The sequence below is a fragment of the Nycticebus coucang genome, chromosome 16 (genome assembly GCF_027406575.1).
Source record: "Nycticebus coucang isolate mNycCou1 chromosome 16, mNycCou1.pri, whole genome shotgun sequence".
Taxonomy (NCBI): Eukaryota; Metazoa; Chordata; class Mammalia; order Primates; family Lorisidae; genus Nycticebus; species Nycticebus coucang.
Window position 1 is genome coordinate 76555454 of NC_069795.1, and position 18432 is coordinate 76573885.

Sequence of the window (18432 nt, forward strand, 5' to 3'; positions counted from 1 at the left end):
GAAGTTAAAATATTTTTTTTGAGAGAGTCTCACTTTGTGGTCCTGGTTTTGAGTGCCATCATAGGTCATAGCAACCTCAAACTCTTGGGATCAAGTGATCCTCTTGCCTCAGCCCCTAAGTAACTGGGAGTACAGGGGCCCCACATAACACCCAGCTATTTTTAGAGACAAGGTCTTGCTCTTGCTTGGTTGGTCTTAAACTCCTGAGCTCAAGCAATCCACCCGCCTCAACCTCCCAGAGTGTTAGGATTACAGGCGTGAGCCACCATGAATGGCAAAAACTGATTTTTTTTTTTTTGTAGAGACAGAGTCTCACTTTATGGCCCTCGGTAGAATGCCATGGCATCACACAGCTCACAGTGAAAGACCTGGGACAGGACCCCCCACTCTGTCCTGAACGACGATGACCCCAATCAACCGCAAGAGACGACACTTGATGCAATCAGCAAGAGGATTTTATTCCAGCATGCTGGGGCTTAACTCGTAACTCTTTCAGGAGCAGAGGAGTCAAGCCCCGAACAGCAGGTTTTACAAGCTTATAAAGGCAAAAACCACAAGGTAGGGAGGGGTAGCAGACATAGCAGGGGCTTTCCAGATAAGAAGAACCGGTTACCGGTTATCTGCTTCAGCTCGTTACAAAGGTCACATTCTTATGGTAGGGGGCGAGAGGTGCTGCTACATGGCTGGTTCCCCCTCCCCCCCCTTTTTGGATTTGGTACTACTTTCCTTCATTCCCCCATTTGTTTTTTTGGGAAGTTCTAATCATGGAACTTCTGGTTCTATGTATTCATTTTCATGGTTATCATCCTGGCGGAGAGACTGGTAATGCTGCCTGAGCATTAATACTTGTACAGCACTTACTCTCTCCCGGACGAAGGTGACTATACGGTTGATAATGCAGGGCCCAAAGGTAAGAATTAGAAGCAGTACAATAAGGGGACCTATTGGGGCGGCGCCTGTGGCTCAGTCGGTAAGGCGCCGGCCCCATATACCGAGGGTGGCGTGTTCAAACCCGGCCCTGGCCAAACTGCAACCAAAAAATAGCCGGGCGTTGTGGCGGGCGCCTGTAGTCCCAGCTACTCGGGAGGCTGAGGCAAGAGAATCGCTTAAGCCCAAGAGTTGGAGGTTGCTGTGAGCTGTGTGAGGCCACGGCACTCTACCGAGGGTGGTACAGTGAGACTCTGTCTCTACAAAAAAAAAAAAAATAAGGGGACCTATTAAACTGGAAACGAGAGTGGTGAACCAAGGGGACTGGTTGTACCAACTTTCAAACCATCCTTGATGGGCCTCCCGGTCTCGTTGCCTTTTTTCTAGTCTCTCTCTAAGTTTAGACATGGAGTCTTTTACCATGCCAGAGTGATCTATATAGAAACAGCATTCTTTTTTTTTTTTTTTTTTTGGTAGAGACAGAGTCTCACTTTATTGCCCTCAGTAGAGGGCCATGGCGTCACATAGCTCACAGCAACCTCCAACTCCTGGGCTTAGGCGATTCTCTTGCCTCAGCCTCCCCAGTAGCTGGGACTACAGGCGCCCGCAACAACGCCCGGCTATTTTTTTTTTTTTGTTGTTGTTGTTGTTGCAATTTGGCCGGGGCAGGGTTTGAACCCGCCACCCTCGGTACATGGGGCCGGCGCCCTACTCACTGAGCCACAGGCGCCGCCCCAGAAACAGCATTCTTCTCTCAGTGCAGCACATAACCCTCCATCTTTTAGGAACAGGAGATCGAGTCCCCGTCTATTCTGCAATACTACTTCAGATAAGGAGGACAGTGACTCTTCTAGTTTTGTGATTGATCGTTCTATGGCCTTTAGGTCCTCATCTACAGCTGCTCTCAGTTCTTCGAGATACTGTGGGGTCTGGACAAGTGCAGCCGTTCCTGTTCCTACTCGGCTGCCACCCCTATACTTATCAGGACAGCTAGGGTGATAGAGACTGGTTCCCTCTTCTGTCTATGGGGTCTGAGATCGAATTCTGCCTCGAAGGAACTCGCCTCGTGGTAGATAACTCTAGGTATTAACTGTACGAGGATACAGTAGTCTGCAGTGGAGTTAAACACTGATGAGGAAATGCACGGGGTTGGCCCGGTGCTGCAAGCCCACCATCCTCCTTTAGGGGGCACTAGATAATAATTGGTAGTGGTTGACGGGCTTTTTATGGTCTGATTACACAGATGCTGGTGATTTTCGGGGATCGTGCCTAGGCAAGTGCCTCGTCCAGAGACTGCTGTAAGGGTGATCTTGGACCCCCAGTCACAGGAATTATGGGAAGTGGCATTTTGGAAGATACCTGAGAAGGCGATCCCTTCATAATAGGGCGGGCCTGAGGCTAGCCACAACCAGCAAGATTCAGTAAGATTAGGGTTGGAAGTATTGAGGACATTGAAAGCCCCCTGTATTAAGTTAAGGAGTCTCTGCCCGGTGCTTGGAGTCTCCGGGGATGTTACCTGGGGAGACAGTTCCGCAGGCGATGGGGCGGCTGTGCTGGCCCCAGTTAATTGGGTGCTCCCTGGGGTGCTCCCTGGGGTCTGGGGCATACGGAGGGAAATAGGCGGCCTGGCTGGCGGCTGCTGTCCTGAGAGTACGATGTTGGGTCCTATCTGGACAGCGACGGGGGTTTCTATTTTTAATTTGATAAAGAAGGTAAATCCTTTATCCCACCCTGACATATAGAAACGGAATCCCCATGTTCTTCCTTTTAACCAATCTCGGGCTTGCTTCCCTCTCTCCATGAAAGAAATATTTAGAGGGTTTGACCCTGCTCCGGTACTCCTTCTCTTTACGGTTATTAAGTCCCAAGAGGAGATGGGGTGCCAGGAGGCCTGCCCAGTTGTTTCACATCCCCATTGCTTACAATAGAAATTTTCTATCCCCCCGCATCTGTTGGCCTGGCTTCTCGTTCTCCCATCCCGGGGACAGATATAGAACTCCGTTTGTCGCATCCGGCGCTGGGCGGGCAAGTTGCCACAGCCAGGGGCGTCTGTAATGTACTGACCTTGGGATGTGGAGCCTTGGGTAAGTGAGCGCTTTACTAAATGATGATCAAGGCTCAATGGAACTTCTTCAAAGGTCTCATCGGGGATATCCCAATTATCTAGCCCTGCTATTAAGGCGCAAATATCTGGGGTGAGGGACGGCCACCAGGTCCAAGGAGGGTCCTCTTTTGTAGTACTCCATACTACATCACCAGTCTGAGAGAGAACCTGCCAGGTTAACCTCTGGGGGGAATGGGGATTGGGACCCGGAGCTACTTATCACCGGGAGTTGTATCAGCAGGAACAGGGCTACTGCGGCGGATGCGGAGCTTGAGGGGGTTGTCCGTCTTTTCCACTTTCCACCCGGAGTCTGGCGGCGGTGCTGGTTTGACATGAGATGCGTGGATCCAGGCTGCGATGCCATCAACTTTTACTGCGGTCGGGGTTGTGAGCAGTACTAGGTATGGTCCTTTCCACCGTGGTTCAAGGTTGGCTGTCCGGTGGTGCCGGATGTACACCGAATCTCCAACCTGGAACTCGTAAGGTATTTGCAGATCTCCGGGCTTGTAGGCTTCGATCAGCCAGCTCCACACTTCCTTTTGCACAGTTTCAAGGGCTTTTAATCTGGTGTATAGAGATTGAGAGGAGTAAGATTCTGGGGAAGGGAGGTGCTGCATGGCAATGAGCGGGGGGTGAGCTCCATATAGGATTTCAAAGGGGATCAGCTTGAGAGTGCTAGGGGTGTTGCACACACGGAACAGGGCAAAGGGAAGGAGGACTGTCCAGTCAGTAATGCCAGTCTCTAAGGATAATTTAGTCATGGCCTCTTTTAGGGTTCTATTCATCCTCTCTACCTGCCCTGAGCTCTGGGGCCTATAAGCACAATGTAATTTCCATTCAAGCCCCAGGATTTTGGCCAAACCCTGGGCAACAAAAGCGGGACCGTTGTCAGATCCGATTACTTTGGGTAGCCCAAATCTTGGAAAAATCTCTTCTAATATTATTTTGGCCACAACTTGAGCAGTCTCCCTCTTTGTAGGAAAAGCTTCAACCCATCCTGAGAAAGTGTCTATGAACACTAGCAAGTACTTGTATCCGTACTTAGCCGGCTTAATCTCAGTAAAATCTGTTTCCCAGTAGCTTCCAGGGCGATCCCCTTGGAGTCGTTTTCCCTGAGGTAGTGTGCTAGGCTGGGTGTTTACTAATTGGCAAGGTCTGCACTCTTTTACAGCTGCATCAACGAGCTTACTTAATTCTATAATATAGTATGGAGAGGATTGAACAATGGTTTTCAGATGCTTGGGGCCCAGATGGGTTAATTTATGAAGTTGCCTGAGAAAGGTGATTGCCTGCTCCTCAGGGAGGATGTTTTTCCCTTCCGGGATTTCTCGGATCCCCTCTGGGGATTCTAGGTGGAGGCCTAATCTGTCCATCCTCTTGAGATCTCGTTCCAAATATTTAAAGTTTTTGATAAGAGGGGGTGCTATTTCTTTAAGGCTGGGCCTTAAAGTGTTTTCATATAGCGGTAGGATGTTGAGCCCTTGAGCCGCTCGCTTAGCTTCTTGGTTGGCTCTTTGGTTTCCCTTGGCAACTGTGGACCCCCCTTTCTGATGTCCAGGGCAGTGGATTATGGCCACTCTCTTAGGGAGGTGAACAGCCTCCAGTAGACTTAGGATTTCTTCCTTGTGTTTAATTTCTTTTCCTGCTGAAGTTAACAGTCCTCGCTGCCTGTAAATGGCCCCATGGACATGGGCTGTAGCATAAAGCATAGCTGCTATCGGTGTATATGTTAACCTTTTTCCCTTCTGCCAAACGTAAGGCCTGGGTCAAGGCGACCAGCTCGGCCTTCTGGGCCGACGTCCCTTCAGGCAGACTACTTGCCCAGATGGTCTGCTTATCGTCCACTACCGCTGCCCCGGCCACCCTTTTACCTTCTATTATGGAGCTGCTCCCATCAGTGAAGCAGGTCAATTGGGCATCCGGCAGGGGCTGATCACAGAGGTCCCTCCGAGTTCCAGTCTCCTCAGCCAGTACTTCTTGGCATGTGTGTAATACGTCCTCCCGGACAGAGGTATCAGGTAGTAGGGTAGCCGGGTTGAGGATGACAGGCGGGCCAAACTGGACTCTGTCTCCATTTAATAGGAGACTGGTAGTGTGTCATGCGGGCATTGGACAGCCACCGGTCAGGGGGCTGTCTGATGATGCTTTCTAAGGCATGGGGGGCAATGACTGTCAACTTCTGCCCCATAGTCAATTTGTCTGCATCTTTTACCAGTACCGCCACTGCCGCCACAGACCTCAGACAGGCTGGCCAACCACCAGCGACGGGGTCTAATTTCTTGGAGAGGTATGCTACCGGTCTTTTCCATGGCCCTAAAGGCTGCATCAGCACCCCTCAGGCCACTCCTCTCTTCTCATCTACGTATAGGACAAAGGGCTTTGTTACATCTGGTAGAGCCAGGGCCGGGGCTGATAATAATGCCTTTTTAATGTTGTCAAAGGCCCGCTGTTGGCTGGCACCCCACTCGAAGGGAGTGCTTTCCTTGGTCAAAGGGTAGAGGGGGGCTGCCAGAGTAGCAAACCCCGGTATCCATAAGCGACAGAACCCCGCAGTCCCTAAGAATTCTCGCACCTGGCGGGGCGAGCGGGGAACTGGAATCTGAGTCACAGTATGCTTCCTGGCTTCTGTTAACCATCTCTGCCCTCCTCTTAGGGTGTAACTCAGGTACGTTACTTCTTTCTGGCAGATCTGGGCTTTCCTGGCGGAGGCTCGATATCCTAAGCGAGCTAGTTCTTCCAGCAACAGTTCTGTGCCCCGATGGCACGCTTCCTTTGTCGTTCCAGCTAGTAGTAAGTCATCTACATATTGTAGGAGCATTACCTGAGGGTGGCTGGCGCGAAAGTGAGCTAGGTCTTGGTGGAGGGCTTCATCAAAGATGGTTGGGGAGTTCTTGAACCCCTGTGGAAGTCGGGTCCATGTCAATTGCCCCGTCATTCCAGAGTCCGGGTCTCTCCATTCAAATGCGAAGATGTTCTGGCTAGAGGAGTGTAGTCGGAGGCAGAAGAAGGCATCCTTCAAATCCAGGACGGTGTACCAGATATGGTCCGGAGGGAGAGAGCTTAACAGATTATAAGGGTTAGGCACGGTGGGGTGGATGTCTTGTGCCTGCTTGTTTACTTCTCTCAAGTCCTGCACAGGGCGATAGTCTCCTGTGCCGGGTTTCTTGACGGGTAATAAGGGGATGTTCCATGGTGACTGGCACTTTACTAGTATGCCCAGCTGTAGGAGACGCTGAATGTGAGGCCTAATCCCTTCCCGAGCTTCCCTAGTCATAGGATACTGGCGCACTGCCACAGGAGTGGAAGTAGCTTTGAGTTCTATGACTATAGGCGGCATTTCTGTGGCCAGTCCCATTCCGGCAGTTTCAGCCCATGCCCCGGGATATTTTTCTAGCCAGTCATGTACGAGACTAGTCCCTTTCTCCCGTTGCTTTTCAAAGAGTCTATGTTCATCCTCCAAACGCATGGTCAGGGCTGTTACTCTCTTATTCTGGGTTACCTCTGGGCCATCAGGAGTGAAAGTGATCTGGGCTTCCATTTTGGTGAGTAAATCTCTCCCAAGGAGGGGTGCAGGGCACTCAGGGATAATTAAGAATGAGTGGGTTACCCGTCCCACTCCCAGATCTACTGATCTTTGGGTAGTCCATGAGTACTGCTGATGCCCTGTGGCCCCTACAACCCAGGATTTTTTCTTGGAGACGGGTCCTGATGGTTTGAGTAGGACTGAGTGTTGAGCTCCGGTGTCTACTAGGAACTCAACTGGCTTCCCCTCCACCTTAACTATTACCCTAGGCTCGGGGAGGGGTTCCGAGCCCCATCCCCGCTAATCTTCTTCTTCCTCTAAGGCCAGTACTTTCTTCCTTTTTTTAGGACATTCCCTGGCCCAGTGCCCCTTCTCCTTACAGTAGGCACATTGATCTTTACCTAACGGGACGCGGTTGCCCAGGCTACCTGACTTCTTAGTTCTACCTTGGGTCTGTTCTTGGCTCTTCTCCCCTACTACTGCAGCCAAAATCCATGTTAAGTTTTTCTCCTGTCTTCGGTCTCTCTTATTTTCCCTTTCCTCTCTCTCTTTCTCCTTTCTCTGCTCTTTTTCTTCCTCAGTTTCTCTTTTATGGTTTACTTTCTCAGCTTCCTTAACTAAATCCTGCAAGGTATAGTCCTGCAATCCTTCAATCCTCTGCAGTTTTCTTTTAATGTCTACAGCTGACTGCCCTATGAAAGTCATAGCCACGGAAGCCCTCTGTCCTTCAGAGGCAGGGTCAAATGGGGTGTAGCGCCTAAAAGCTTCCATTAGGCGCTCAAGAAACACTGAGGGGGGTTCCGTGGCCCCCTGTATTACTTCTCTTACCTTAGCCAAATTAGTGGGGCGTCTTGCCACCCCACGGAGGCCAGCCACTAGAGCCTGGCGATAGACTGTCAGTCGCTCCCTACCTTCTGCCGTGTTGAAGTCCCAGTCAGGTCTGGAGAGGGGAAAGGCAGCCTCGATGATGTTGGGGAGCTGGGTAGGACGCCCATCCGCCCCGAGTACATTCTTCCTAGCTTCTCGTAAAATCCTCTCCCTCTCTTCAGTAGTGAAGAGAGTCTGTATGAGCTGCTGGAAGTCATCCCATGTAGGCTGATGAGAGAACATCAGGGACTCTACCAGCCCAGTCAGGTGTTGGGGGTCTTCTGAAAAAGGGGGGTGATTAGTTTTTCAGTTATACAGGTCTGCGGAAGAAAATGGCCAGTACTGGAGGGGCTGGAGAGGAGGTGGTCCCTCATCTGTTGCCACCGGCGGGGGGCCGTATGCCCTCAGGGGCAGGGCAATAGTAGTGTCGGGAGACATTCCTCCCCGGCGGTGACTCCTGGTACCTTGTGCGGGCCCCAGTGAAGGTTCCCCTGGGGGTGCAGAGGGGGCAATCGCCGGATCCGGCGATGCTGGTCCTCCCTGCCCCCCGACAGGAGCCAAGGCGGGGGGGGAAGGGGGAGGAGGGGGTGGAGGGTCATGGAGAAGATGATCAGCCTGAATTTCCAGGTAGATCTTCTTAGGGGGGTCCAAGCTGTCGCCCCCTTTTCTGGAACCGGAAGATTGGACAGTGAGCACCTGAGGATTAGACGGGGGCCTGGATGTGGCAGTCCATGGCCGAACCCAGGGGGGTGGATTCTGCACCAGGTCCTGCCAGGCTATGATGTAAGGTTGTTGATCCAGATGGGCTCCCGGTCCTCTCTGAAAAACAATCTCTTTGATAGCAAAAATAAGAGATAAGTTAAAGGTTCCTCCTGACGGCCAGCCGACGTTAAAAGTGGGCCACTCCGAGGAGCAGAAAGTCTGCCATGGGCCTTTTTTAACCTCTACTGACAGGTCACGACCTCTTCTCTTCACTTCAGTCCAATGATCTAGAGTCAAACTCAGAGGGGTTGTCACAGTCTGTCCCATCGTCAGTAGATATGTCAGAAACACAAATAACAGGAATAACAGAAATATTACAGATACAAGGACCTACCTACCACACTTGGTCCCTCACAAGCCTACAACAGAATCAGACGGGCGCGTTTCCCGTAATTTTTGATCGAAGAACTGGACTCGATCAGTGCCGTTACAGCAGGAGACAACCAGGTGTCCCTGGTTCTCCTCAATTCCTGGGGCGTCCCCCAGGATTTCAGCCTGTGGTCCTCCGGGCACGTCTACCGACCACTGTCCGGCCACTCTCACGAGGTGCCGAACGGCTGCGATATCGAAAGCGCGCAGACAGAGTCAAACAAAGGACTGAAAACACAGACCAGAACAAAGGACTGAAAACACAGACCAGTTTTCGGGGTATCCCTTTCTTACCTCCAAGGTTGACTCTGAAGGTGAGGGGTGGTCGTCAAATCCCGGACGAGCCCCCAAATGAAAGACCTGGGACAGGACCCCCCACTCTGTCTTGAACGACGACGACCCCAATCAACCGCAAGAGACGACACTTGATGCAATCAGCAAGAGGATTTTATTCCAGCATGCTTGGGCTTAACTCGTAACTCTTTCAGGAGCAGAGGAGTCAAGCCCCGAACAGCAGGTTTTACAAGCTTATAAAGGCAAAAACCACAAGGTAGGGAGGGGTAGCAGACAGAGCAGGGGCTTTCCAGATAAGAGGAACCGGTTACCAGTTATCTGCTTCAGCTCGGGGCTATTTCCTGGAACAGTTACAAAGGTCACATTCTTATGTTAGGGGGCGAGAGGTGCTGCTACATGGCTGGTCCCCCCCCCCACCTTTTTGGATTTGGTAGTACTTTCCTTCAACAGCAACCTCCAACTCCTGGGCTTAGGCGATTCTTTTGCCTCAGTCTCCTGAGTAGCTGGGACTACAGGCGCCCGCCACAACGCCTGGCTATTTTTTGGTTTGCAGTTCAGCCGGGGCCAGGTTTGAACCCGTCACCCTCGGTATATGGGGCCGGCGCCCTACCCACCGAGCCACAGGCGCCGCCCAACTGATTTTTTAAAATATTCTTTACCCCTGAAATTTTCCTGAGAATAGGGCCTGCATTTTTCCCAAAAGGTTTTTAAAATTTCAAATAATCTCAAACCTACAGGAAAATTGCAGGTATAATACCAAAAGTTTTTTTTTTTTTTCGGAACAATTTGAGAATATAGTTGTCCCTTAGAATCCTCAGGGGATTGATTCCAAGACAACCCTCTAACCCCATCCCTGCTGATATCAAAATGTGAGGATGCTCAAGTCCCTGGTATAAAACGGTATAGTATTTTCACATAACCTTTACAAATCCTCCTGTCTACATTAAATCATTTCTAGATTACTTATCACTCCTAATACCATGTAAATATTATGCAAATAGTGGTTATACTGTATTTAAAAAAATTTTTTTTTTTTTTTTAGAGATAAGAGTCTCATTTTGTTGCCCTTGGTAGAGTGCCATGTCATCACAGCTCACAGCAATCTCCAGCTCTTGGACTTAGGCGATTCTCTTGCCTCAGCCTCCCAAGTAGCTGGGACTACAGGCATCCGCCACAATGCCAGGATATTTTTTGTTGCAGTTTGGCTGGAGTAGGGTTTGAACCCACCGCCCTCAGTATAGGGGGCCAGCACCCTGCTCACTGAGCCATAGGCGCTGCCCAAGACTGGGTAACTTATTAAACAACAGAAATGTATTCTCACAGTTCTGGAGGCTGGAAGTCCAAGATCAAAGGGCCAGCAGGTGTGGTTTCTCCTGAGGCCGCTCCCCTTGGCTTGCAGGTGGCTGCCTTCTCACTGTGTCTTCACATGGCCTTTTTCTTTGAATTCGTGGAAAGAGAGGGAACTGATATCCCTTTCTATCTTTATAAGGACATCAGAGCAGCCCTATCCGATTAGGACCATATGCCTCAGACCTCATTTAGCCTTAATTACGTCCCTAAAAGTCAAATACAGTAACACTGGGGGTTAGGGTTTCAACCTATGGATTTGGGAAAATATTTTCAGTCCATAACAATTGTATGAACTTGAAATAGAATATAGAGGGTCAGATGTTGACTGAACCTTAACCTAGCTGTGTGCTTTGGGTAGCAAGTCTGTTATCCTCTGGGATCCTCAACTTAGGTAACCATAACATGTGGCCAATTTTATGGGGTTGTAGAAAGGCTGAAATGAGATTGTGGCTAGAGGACATTTAATGGACAATAAGTGTTTTGTTTGTGTGTGTGGTTTTTGGCCGGGGCTAGGTTTGAACCTGCCACCTCTGGCATATGGGACCGGCACTCTACTCCTTGAGCCACAGGCACCGCCCGACAATAAGTTTTTATACAATTCTAAGGATTTATTTATTCTTGTTTCTTTTTAAGAGACAAAGTCTCACTCTTTTGCCCAGGTTGGGGTACAGTGGCCCAATCATAGCTCCCTATGGCCTCAAACTTCTGGGCTCAAGGAAGTGATCCTCATGCCTCAGCCTCCACAATAGCTGGGACTACCAGTATATGCCACCACCCTGGTTATTGTTGGAGGGGACAGAGTCTCACTATGTTGTGTAGGCTGATTTCAAACTCATGGCTTCAAACAATACCCCTACCTCAGCCTCCCAAATTTTTGGGATTATAGCCATGAGCCATTATACCCAGCTGTGATTACTCCTTGTATTAATGTCACATTGAAGTTAACAATGGGATCTTAAACGTATTAAACCATTCAACCTATATGCAACAAATTTTGTTGTTATTACTACAGGGACGCCTATAAGGGAAGTTTGTGTGTGGTTTGTACTCACTACTTGCAACTTAATACAACTCCATGCACCTATCACTTCTCACAGAGGCTGCAGAAGAGGCCCAGGAAGCTGTTGATGAAATGAATGACCACCAGGAGAAGCTGAAGGAGGCTGATGCACAGAAGGACAGAGAAGAAAGACACGTGCCAAACAACAGCTTTAGAGGGCTCCAGGCAGACGGAGTTCCAGAGCGAATGGTCATACAGATAATTCCTATCCCCAAAAATAAGGAGACCAGGGATTAGGGAATAAGTAAGGAAAGGCCAACAGACAACCCCAATAGAAGGCTGGGCTTCCCCTGGCTCCATCACAGGACTGGACTCTGTCCTGTGAAGGTGGCTATTTTCAATGAATTTGTAATTTTCTGAGTATCAGAGGAGCAAGATGCTAGAATGTGTGACCCAAAGGCATCTGTACTTCCTCTCTCTCTCTCTCTGTCTTGCTAAGACTCCAAATCCAAGTCTCCACCCATTTACCTGTTGTGCAGGTCTTTGAATGGGTAACCATATTTCCAAGTTTGTGTCTGATTTAAGGTTGAGGCATTGAACATGCAAAAAGGACCATCTTTCAGAGCTACACCAGAAGTGATAAAGCAAATCAGGGCTCCAAGCAATGCCAGGCCACTTGACAATAGAGCAGTAAACACCTGCAGAGAGAGGGAAGAAACAGCAAGTGAGACAGGGTTGTGGCAAGATGACTTGTCGGGTGATCTGAACAAATCTAACTTCCCTGGCGCCCCAGGCTTTCTCTCATCCTGTCACGGGGGAATAATTCTATCCATGGCGCCTCTTTAAAGCATAACCCAAGGTGGGATAGCTGATAAGGGGTTCCTGGGTAGAGCCAGAATGGGTGGGAGAGAAAAGACCAAGAAGGGGAAACCAGCATTTGGACCTGGATCTCTGACTCAGCAGGCTCTTCTGAGCTTCTTAGCAGGTTGACATCAAAAACTTTTGCACACAGACTATAGTCACTGAGCCTCTAAGTGAAAGGGGCAGGTTAGTGATTGCATACCTCTCTCCGACTCTTCTAAGAAAAAGTTGTATTTTTATAAGTTTCAAGCTCGAATCCTGCTTCTTCTCTCAACTCAAAATAAAAGGAAGGAAGGAAGAAAAGGAGGGAGGGACAGCTGGAGGGAGGAGGGAGCCACAGAAAGAGAGAGAGAGAGAAATTGCAGTCAAACTCTGACATAACTCCAGATCTATCATTGTATTTTTCCAATCAAGAGTTCCTTCAGTTAGTCTGTGCTCTATTCATCCTCCCACAAAAGATAACAGTGGGTTTCTTTCCTTGGCTGGTTTCTAGTCTGCTTCCATATGGGCTTCTCTATTAGGGTCCTCACTTTTATTTTTCCTCTCTCAAAGAATATGTATTTTAACATTTTGAATAAAATTCACAAAGAGTTTTTCGGCAGCCATGGAGTCATTTTCCTACTGATGTCAAGCTGGTTTGGGGCTTAGAGGGGATCAGAGAAAGATGTGCAGTAAGTTTTGTCTCTAAACTAAAAGATTCAAGATGAATTAGCTGATGTAAGCCTAGGGTGGTAGTTCTCAAAATGTGGTCCCTGGAGAAGACCACATCACGTCAACCAAGAACTTGTTAGAAATGCAAGTTTTACCACTCCAGCACAGACCCCTGGAATCAGAAACTCTGGGGATGGGGCCTAGCAATCTGTATTTCATCAAGCCTTCTGAGTAATTCTGATGCATACCCAAGTTTAAGAACCACTCACCTAGGGGAAACCAGACATGACCGAGGACAGATGGTGAATGAAATGTGTGGGTGTTCATATTTAATTTTTTGACATAAACTCTGAGTTGGTGGAGTTCCCAATATGTGGGCTGCAGATACCAGAGCAGGCTGTGGAGTAACTGTAGGGAAGTCACATATTCACGTCTGAAACTGACTAAGCAATATATCATACACACACACACTCTGAGATTTTTCAAATTTACACAGATGCTGCTATAATTAATAAAGTATAAATTTATTCCGGGCCTCAGCTTCATTTATTGTAAAATGGAGGGATTAGGGCTCGGCACCCATAGCACAGTAGTTACAATGCCAGGCACATACACCGAAGGTGACAGGTTTAAACCTGACCTTGGCCAGCTAAACGACAGCTAAACAACTGCAACAACAATAAAATAAATAAATAAAAATAGCGGGCATTGTGGCAGGCACCTATAGTCCCAGCTACTTGGGAGGCTGAGGCAAGAGAATCACTTAAGCCTAAGAGTTTGAGGTTGCTGTGAGCTGTGACGCTGGGGCACTCTACTGAGGGTGACATAGTGACACTCTATCTTAAAAAAAAAAAAATGGAGGGGTTAGATTAGAATCTAATGATTAGATAATCTCTAGAAAAACTTTAGTTGTAAGAAAATACAAATTGGCCAGGCGCAGTGGCTCACACCTGTAATCCTAGCACTTTGGGGGCCAAGGTGGGTAGATCACCTGAGCTCAGGAGTTCGAGACCAGACTGAACAAGAACGAGACTCTATCTCTAAAAAACATAGCCAGGCATCATGGTGGGTGCCTGTGGTCCCAGCTACTCAGGAGGCTGAGGAAAGAAGATTGCTTGAGCCCAGGAGTTTATGGTTACTGTGAGCTATGACGCCATGGCACTCTACCAAGGGCAACAAAGTGAGTTTCTGTCTTAAAAAAAAAAAAAAATTGGGTGGTGCCCATGGCTCAAAGGAGTAGGGCACCAGCCCTGGCACCAGCCCCCTATGCTGGAGGTGGAGGATTCAGACCCAGCCCTGGCCAAAAACTGCAAAAAAAAAAAGAAACATCGGGCAGCACCTGTGGCTCAGTGGGTAGGGCGCTGATCCCATATACCAAGGGTAGCAGGTTTGGCACCAGCCAAACTGCAACAAAAAAATAGCCGGGTGTTGTGGCAGGGGCCCATAGTCCCAGCTACTAGGGAGGCTAAGGCAAGAGAATCACTTAAGCCCAGGAGTTGGAGGTTGTTGTGAGCTGTGACACCATGGCACTCTACCAAGGGTGATAAAGTGAGACTCTGTCTCCTAAAAAAAAAAAAAAAAACTAAGAAAATACAAATTAACATAGCCAGGTCATGTTCATGAGAAGGGGCTAAAAAAATAAAATAAAACATCCAGGAAATTTTCTATTAGTAATACATGATTACAATGTGCATAACTCATGTCCGCATTGGTCAATAGGCTAAAAGTCATAGTTCCTTACATTTATATAGACATTTATGGCTCACTAAACACCCTCTTGACTTGATCAGCACTCGTTTTACAGATGAGCACCTGAAGCTGGAATGGTTAAGCAACTTTCCAAAGAACTCACAGGGTATGGTCAGGACCTTACTTCAAGCTCCAAGACCAAAATTGCCTCCTCACTGCTCTGTCGCTAGAGTAATCGGATGTGGTGATAGTCTAGGTATTTAGAAGAGTGGAATCTGATACTTACACTCTGACAGAGACCACTCTTACTGAAGCAGCCACATCTCCAGCCCGCCAAGGAGATGAGGATAGCTGCAGAGAGTACCTGGAGAGCAGAAAAGACTATTGAGAAGAGACTAGAATAATTTACTTTTCTACCTATTTTGAATTGCTGCCATGGCTGTTGAAATAGAGTTGGGAACCTCATAAGAACTCGGTTGTCCTCTTGGCTTTGACTACCGGGACCCCAGTTTTGGATGAGCAGCCTGATCTGACTCTGGATGCCAACATTCATACTCAGACTACCTTGTCTCATGCTAAAATCCAGAAACCACGGACAAGTCTTATTTTCCCTTAGATCTTCTATAGACCCAAGACTAATTTGTTAGACTAAGCCTTATTTATTTATTTTGAAACAGATTCTCACTTTGTCACCCTCAGTAGAGTGCCATGGTGTCTTAGCTCACATAGCTCACAGCAACCCCAAACACTTGGGCTCAAGTGATCCTCTTGCCTCAGCCTCCCGAGTAGCTGGGACTATAGGTGCCCAACACAACGCCTGGCTATTTTTAGAGATGAAGTCTCACTCTGGCTCAGGCTAATCTGAAACTCTTGAGCTCAGGCAATCCACCCAGCTCAGCCTCTTCGAGTGCTAAGATTACAGTCATGAGCCATCATGCCCAGCTTGATAAGGTTTTTTTTGGAAGGGATCAAAATACTCTTCCCCAGCCACCCCTGGGGGACATTTTGGCAGTTCATACCCAGGGAACACCAGACACTTACCATGAGTCCTCCTGCCCAGAGCCCAGAGCCCAGCATGGCATGCTTGCCAATGAGGCCCCTCAACAGGAAGGTCACATCCCAATTAGGAAAGAGGAGTGCCATGTTGGCCACAGCAGCAAACAGGGCTGCAATCCCAAGGCTCAGCCCTAGGATGCGGGAGCAAGTGCGTGAGCATGCCAGCATGCAGGGAGAGAACAGCATCCTGGAACAGATGGAAAAAGCATTTCAGCAGCTCTGCTGCCAGAAGCGTGGGACGGGGAAGCTCTAGTAGCACATGGTAGATGGGGAAAACAGACTACAGAAACTGTTATCTCCCAGGATGAGACCCTGGAGAGCCAACGAACTTGCTTAAAAACTCTGCCCCTAGCCAAGTGTGGTGGCTCACACTTGTAATTCTAGCACTTTGGGAGGCTGACCTGGGTGGATTGCATGAGCTCAGGAGTTCAAGACCAACCTGAGCAAGAGCAAGAACCCATAATCTATTTTTAAAAAATAGATACTAGGTGTAGAATATAAATGTATTAATGCAATAACTAAGAAAATGCCATGAAGGCTTTGTTAACCGGTTTGATGAAAATATTTCAAATTGTATATAAAACCAGCACATTGTACCCCATGATTGCATTAATATACACAGCTATGATTTAATAAAATGAAAAAGAAGAAGAAAAAATAGAAAATTAGCTGAGCATTGTAACTGAGGCCTATAGTTCCAGCTACTTGGGAGGCTGAGGCAAAAGGATCACTTGAGTCTAAAGTTTGAGGTTGCTGTGAGCTATGATACCACAGCACTCTACTCAGGGTAAAAGAATGATGCTGCACCACCAACCACATACACTCTCAAAATAAACAAAAAAAACCTCCCTCTACCCCTTATCAGTCTTCTCTAATGTATAGGATTTAATTGCTTCATTTTCTGCCAACTCATACATCCAGTGATTATTTCTATCTGGTAAAGAAAAGCAAAAGTTTTAAAGTGTCTTCACGATGACCACTCTCATCACTTCTATTCAGTACTGTAGAGGCCTGTCCAGTCCAATAAGAAAATAAAAACGGGCTTGGCGCCTGTGGCTCAAGCGGCTAAGGTGCCAGCCACATACACCTGAGCTGGCAGGTTTGAATCCAGCCTGGGCCCACCAAACAACGACGGCTGCAACCAAAAAATAGCTGGGTGTTGTGGCGGGCGCCTGTAGCCCCAGCTACTTGGGAGGCTGAGGCAAGAGAATCGCTTAAGCCCAGGAATTGGAGGTTGCTATGAGCTGTGATGTCACAGCACTCTACCCAGGACAACAGCTTGAGGCCCTGTCTCAAAAAAAAAAAAAAGAAAAGAAAAGAAAAACGGGTAGGCGTGGCACCCGTAGCTCAGTGAGTAGGTCACAGGTCACATACACCGAAGCTGGCTGGTTCAAGCCCGACTGGGCCTGCTAAACAACAATGACAACTGGAACCAAAAAAAAAAAAAAAAATAGCCGGCACTGTGGCCGGTGCCTACAATTCCAACTACTTGGGAGGCTGAGGCAAGAGAATCACTTGAGCTCAAGAGCTTGAGGTTGCTGTGAGCTATAACGCCACAGCACTCTACCGAGGGTGACAAAGTAAGACTCTGTCAAAAAAAAACAAAAGGTCCTTTCCGTCTGGCGGCAGCCATCAGGTGAGCCAAGATGGGTGCATACAAGTACATCCAGGAGCTGTGGAGGAAGAAGCAGTCTGATGTGATGCGCTTTCTTCTGAGGGTCCGCTGCTGGCAGTACCGCCAGCTCTCTGCGCTCCACAGGGCTCCCCGCCCCACCCGGCCGGATAAAGCACGCAGACTGGGATACAAGGCTAAGCAAGGTTATGTCATATATAGGATTCGTGTGCGCCGTGGTGGCCGCAAGGGCCCAGTTCCTAAGGGTGCAACCTATGGCAAGCCTGTGCATCAAAGTTTGCTCGAAGCCTGCAGTCTGTTGCTGAGGAGCGAGCTGGACGCCACTGTGGGGCTCTAAGAGTCCTGAATTCTTACTGGGTTGGTGAAGATTCAACGTACAAATTTTTTGAGGTTATCCTCATTGATCCATTCCATAAAGCTATCAGAAGAAATCCTGACACCCAGTGGATCACCAAACCAGTCCACAAGCACAGGGAGATGCGTGGGCTGACATCTGCTGGCCGGAAGAGCCGTGGCCTTGGAAAGGGCCATAAGTTCCACCACACTATTGGTGGTTCCCGCCCTGCAGCTTGGAGAAGACGCAATACTCTCCAGCTCCACCATTACCGCTAATATAAGTAATGTTTGTAAAATTCATAACCTAATAAACAATTTAGGACAGTCAAAAAAAAAAAAAAAAAAAAGGTTTGGTGCCTGTAGCTCAACGGCTAGGGTGCCAGCCACATACACTGGGGCTGGAGGGTTCGAACCCAGCCCAGGCCTGCCAAACAATAATGGCAACTATAACCAAAAAATAGCTGGGTGTTGTGGCCAGGGCCTGTAGTCCCAGCTACTTCGGAGGTGAGGCAAGAGAATCACTTAAGCCCAAGAGTTTGAGGTTGCTGTGAGCTGTGATGCCACCTCTACTGAGAGCAACATAGTGAGACTCTGTCTCAAAAATAAATAAATAAATAAATAAAAAGAAAAGAAAAAGAAGCAAAAGCCATACACATAGGAAAGAAAGAAGTAGCATTATCATTATTCATAGGTAACATGATCATACCAGATATACCATGTTCATGGACTGGAAGACTCAATATTGTTAAACATGTCAATTCTCCCTAAACTGATATATAGATTCAGAGTAATCTCAGTCAAAATCTTAGCAAGGTTTTGTTGTAGAAATTGACAAGCTGAATATAATTTTATATGAAAATGTAAAGAACCTAGATTGGCCAAAACAACTTTGAGAAGATTAACAAAGTTGGAGAACATACATTATGTAATTTCAATGCTTATTATAAAGATACAATAATTAGGCTTGGTGCCTGTAGCTCAGTGGCTAGGGGGCCAGCCACATACACCAG

At 48.1% G+C, this 18432-nt stretch overlaps 1 protein-coding gene and 1 pseudogene across 2 annotated transcripts; one reads left to right on the forward strand and one right to left on the reverse strand.

Moving 5' to 3' along the window:
* Positions 1–11280: 11280 nt before the first annotated feature.
* TM4SF19 (transmembrane 4 L six family member 19) lies at positions 11281–15639 on the reverse strand. The gene is made up of 4 exons (XM_053565395.1): positions 15439–15639; positions 14684–14761; positions 11725–11894; positions 11281–11461 (listed from the first exon to the last, which is right to left on the reverse strand). Exons 1-4 carry the CDS (start codon positions 15637–15639, stop codon positions 11281–11283), a joined length of 630 nt encoding a protein of 209 aa, XP_053421370.1.
* A 1427-nt stretch (positions 15640–17066) lies between these two features.
* On the forward strand, positions 17067–17746 carry LOC128567837 (60S ribosomal protein L15-like; annotated as a pseudogene). The gene has a single exon (XR_008374942.1). The product of XR_008374942.1 is annotated as a 60S ribosomal protein L15-like (transcript).
* The last annotated feature ends 686 nt before the right edge of the window (positions 17747–18432 follow it).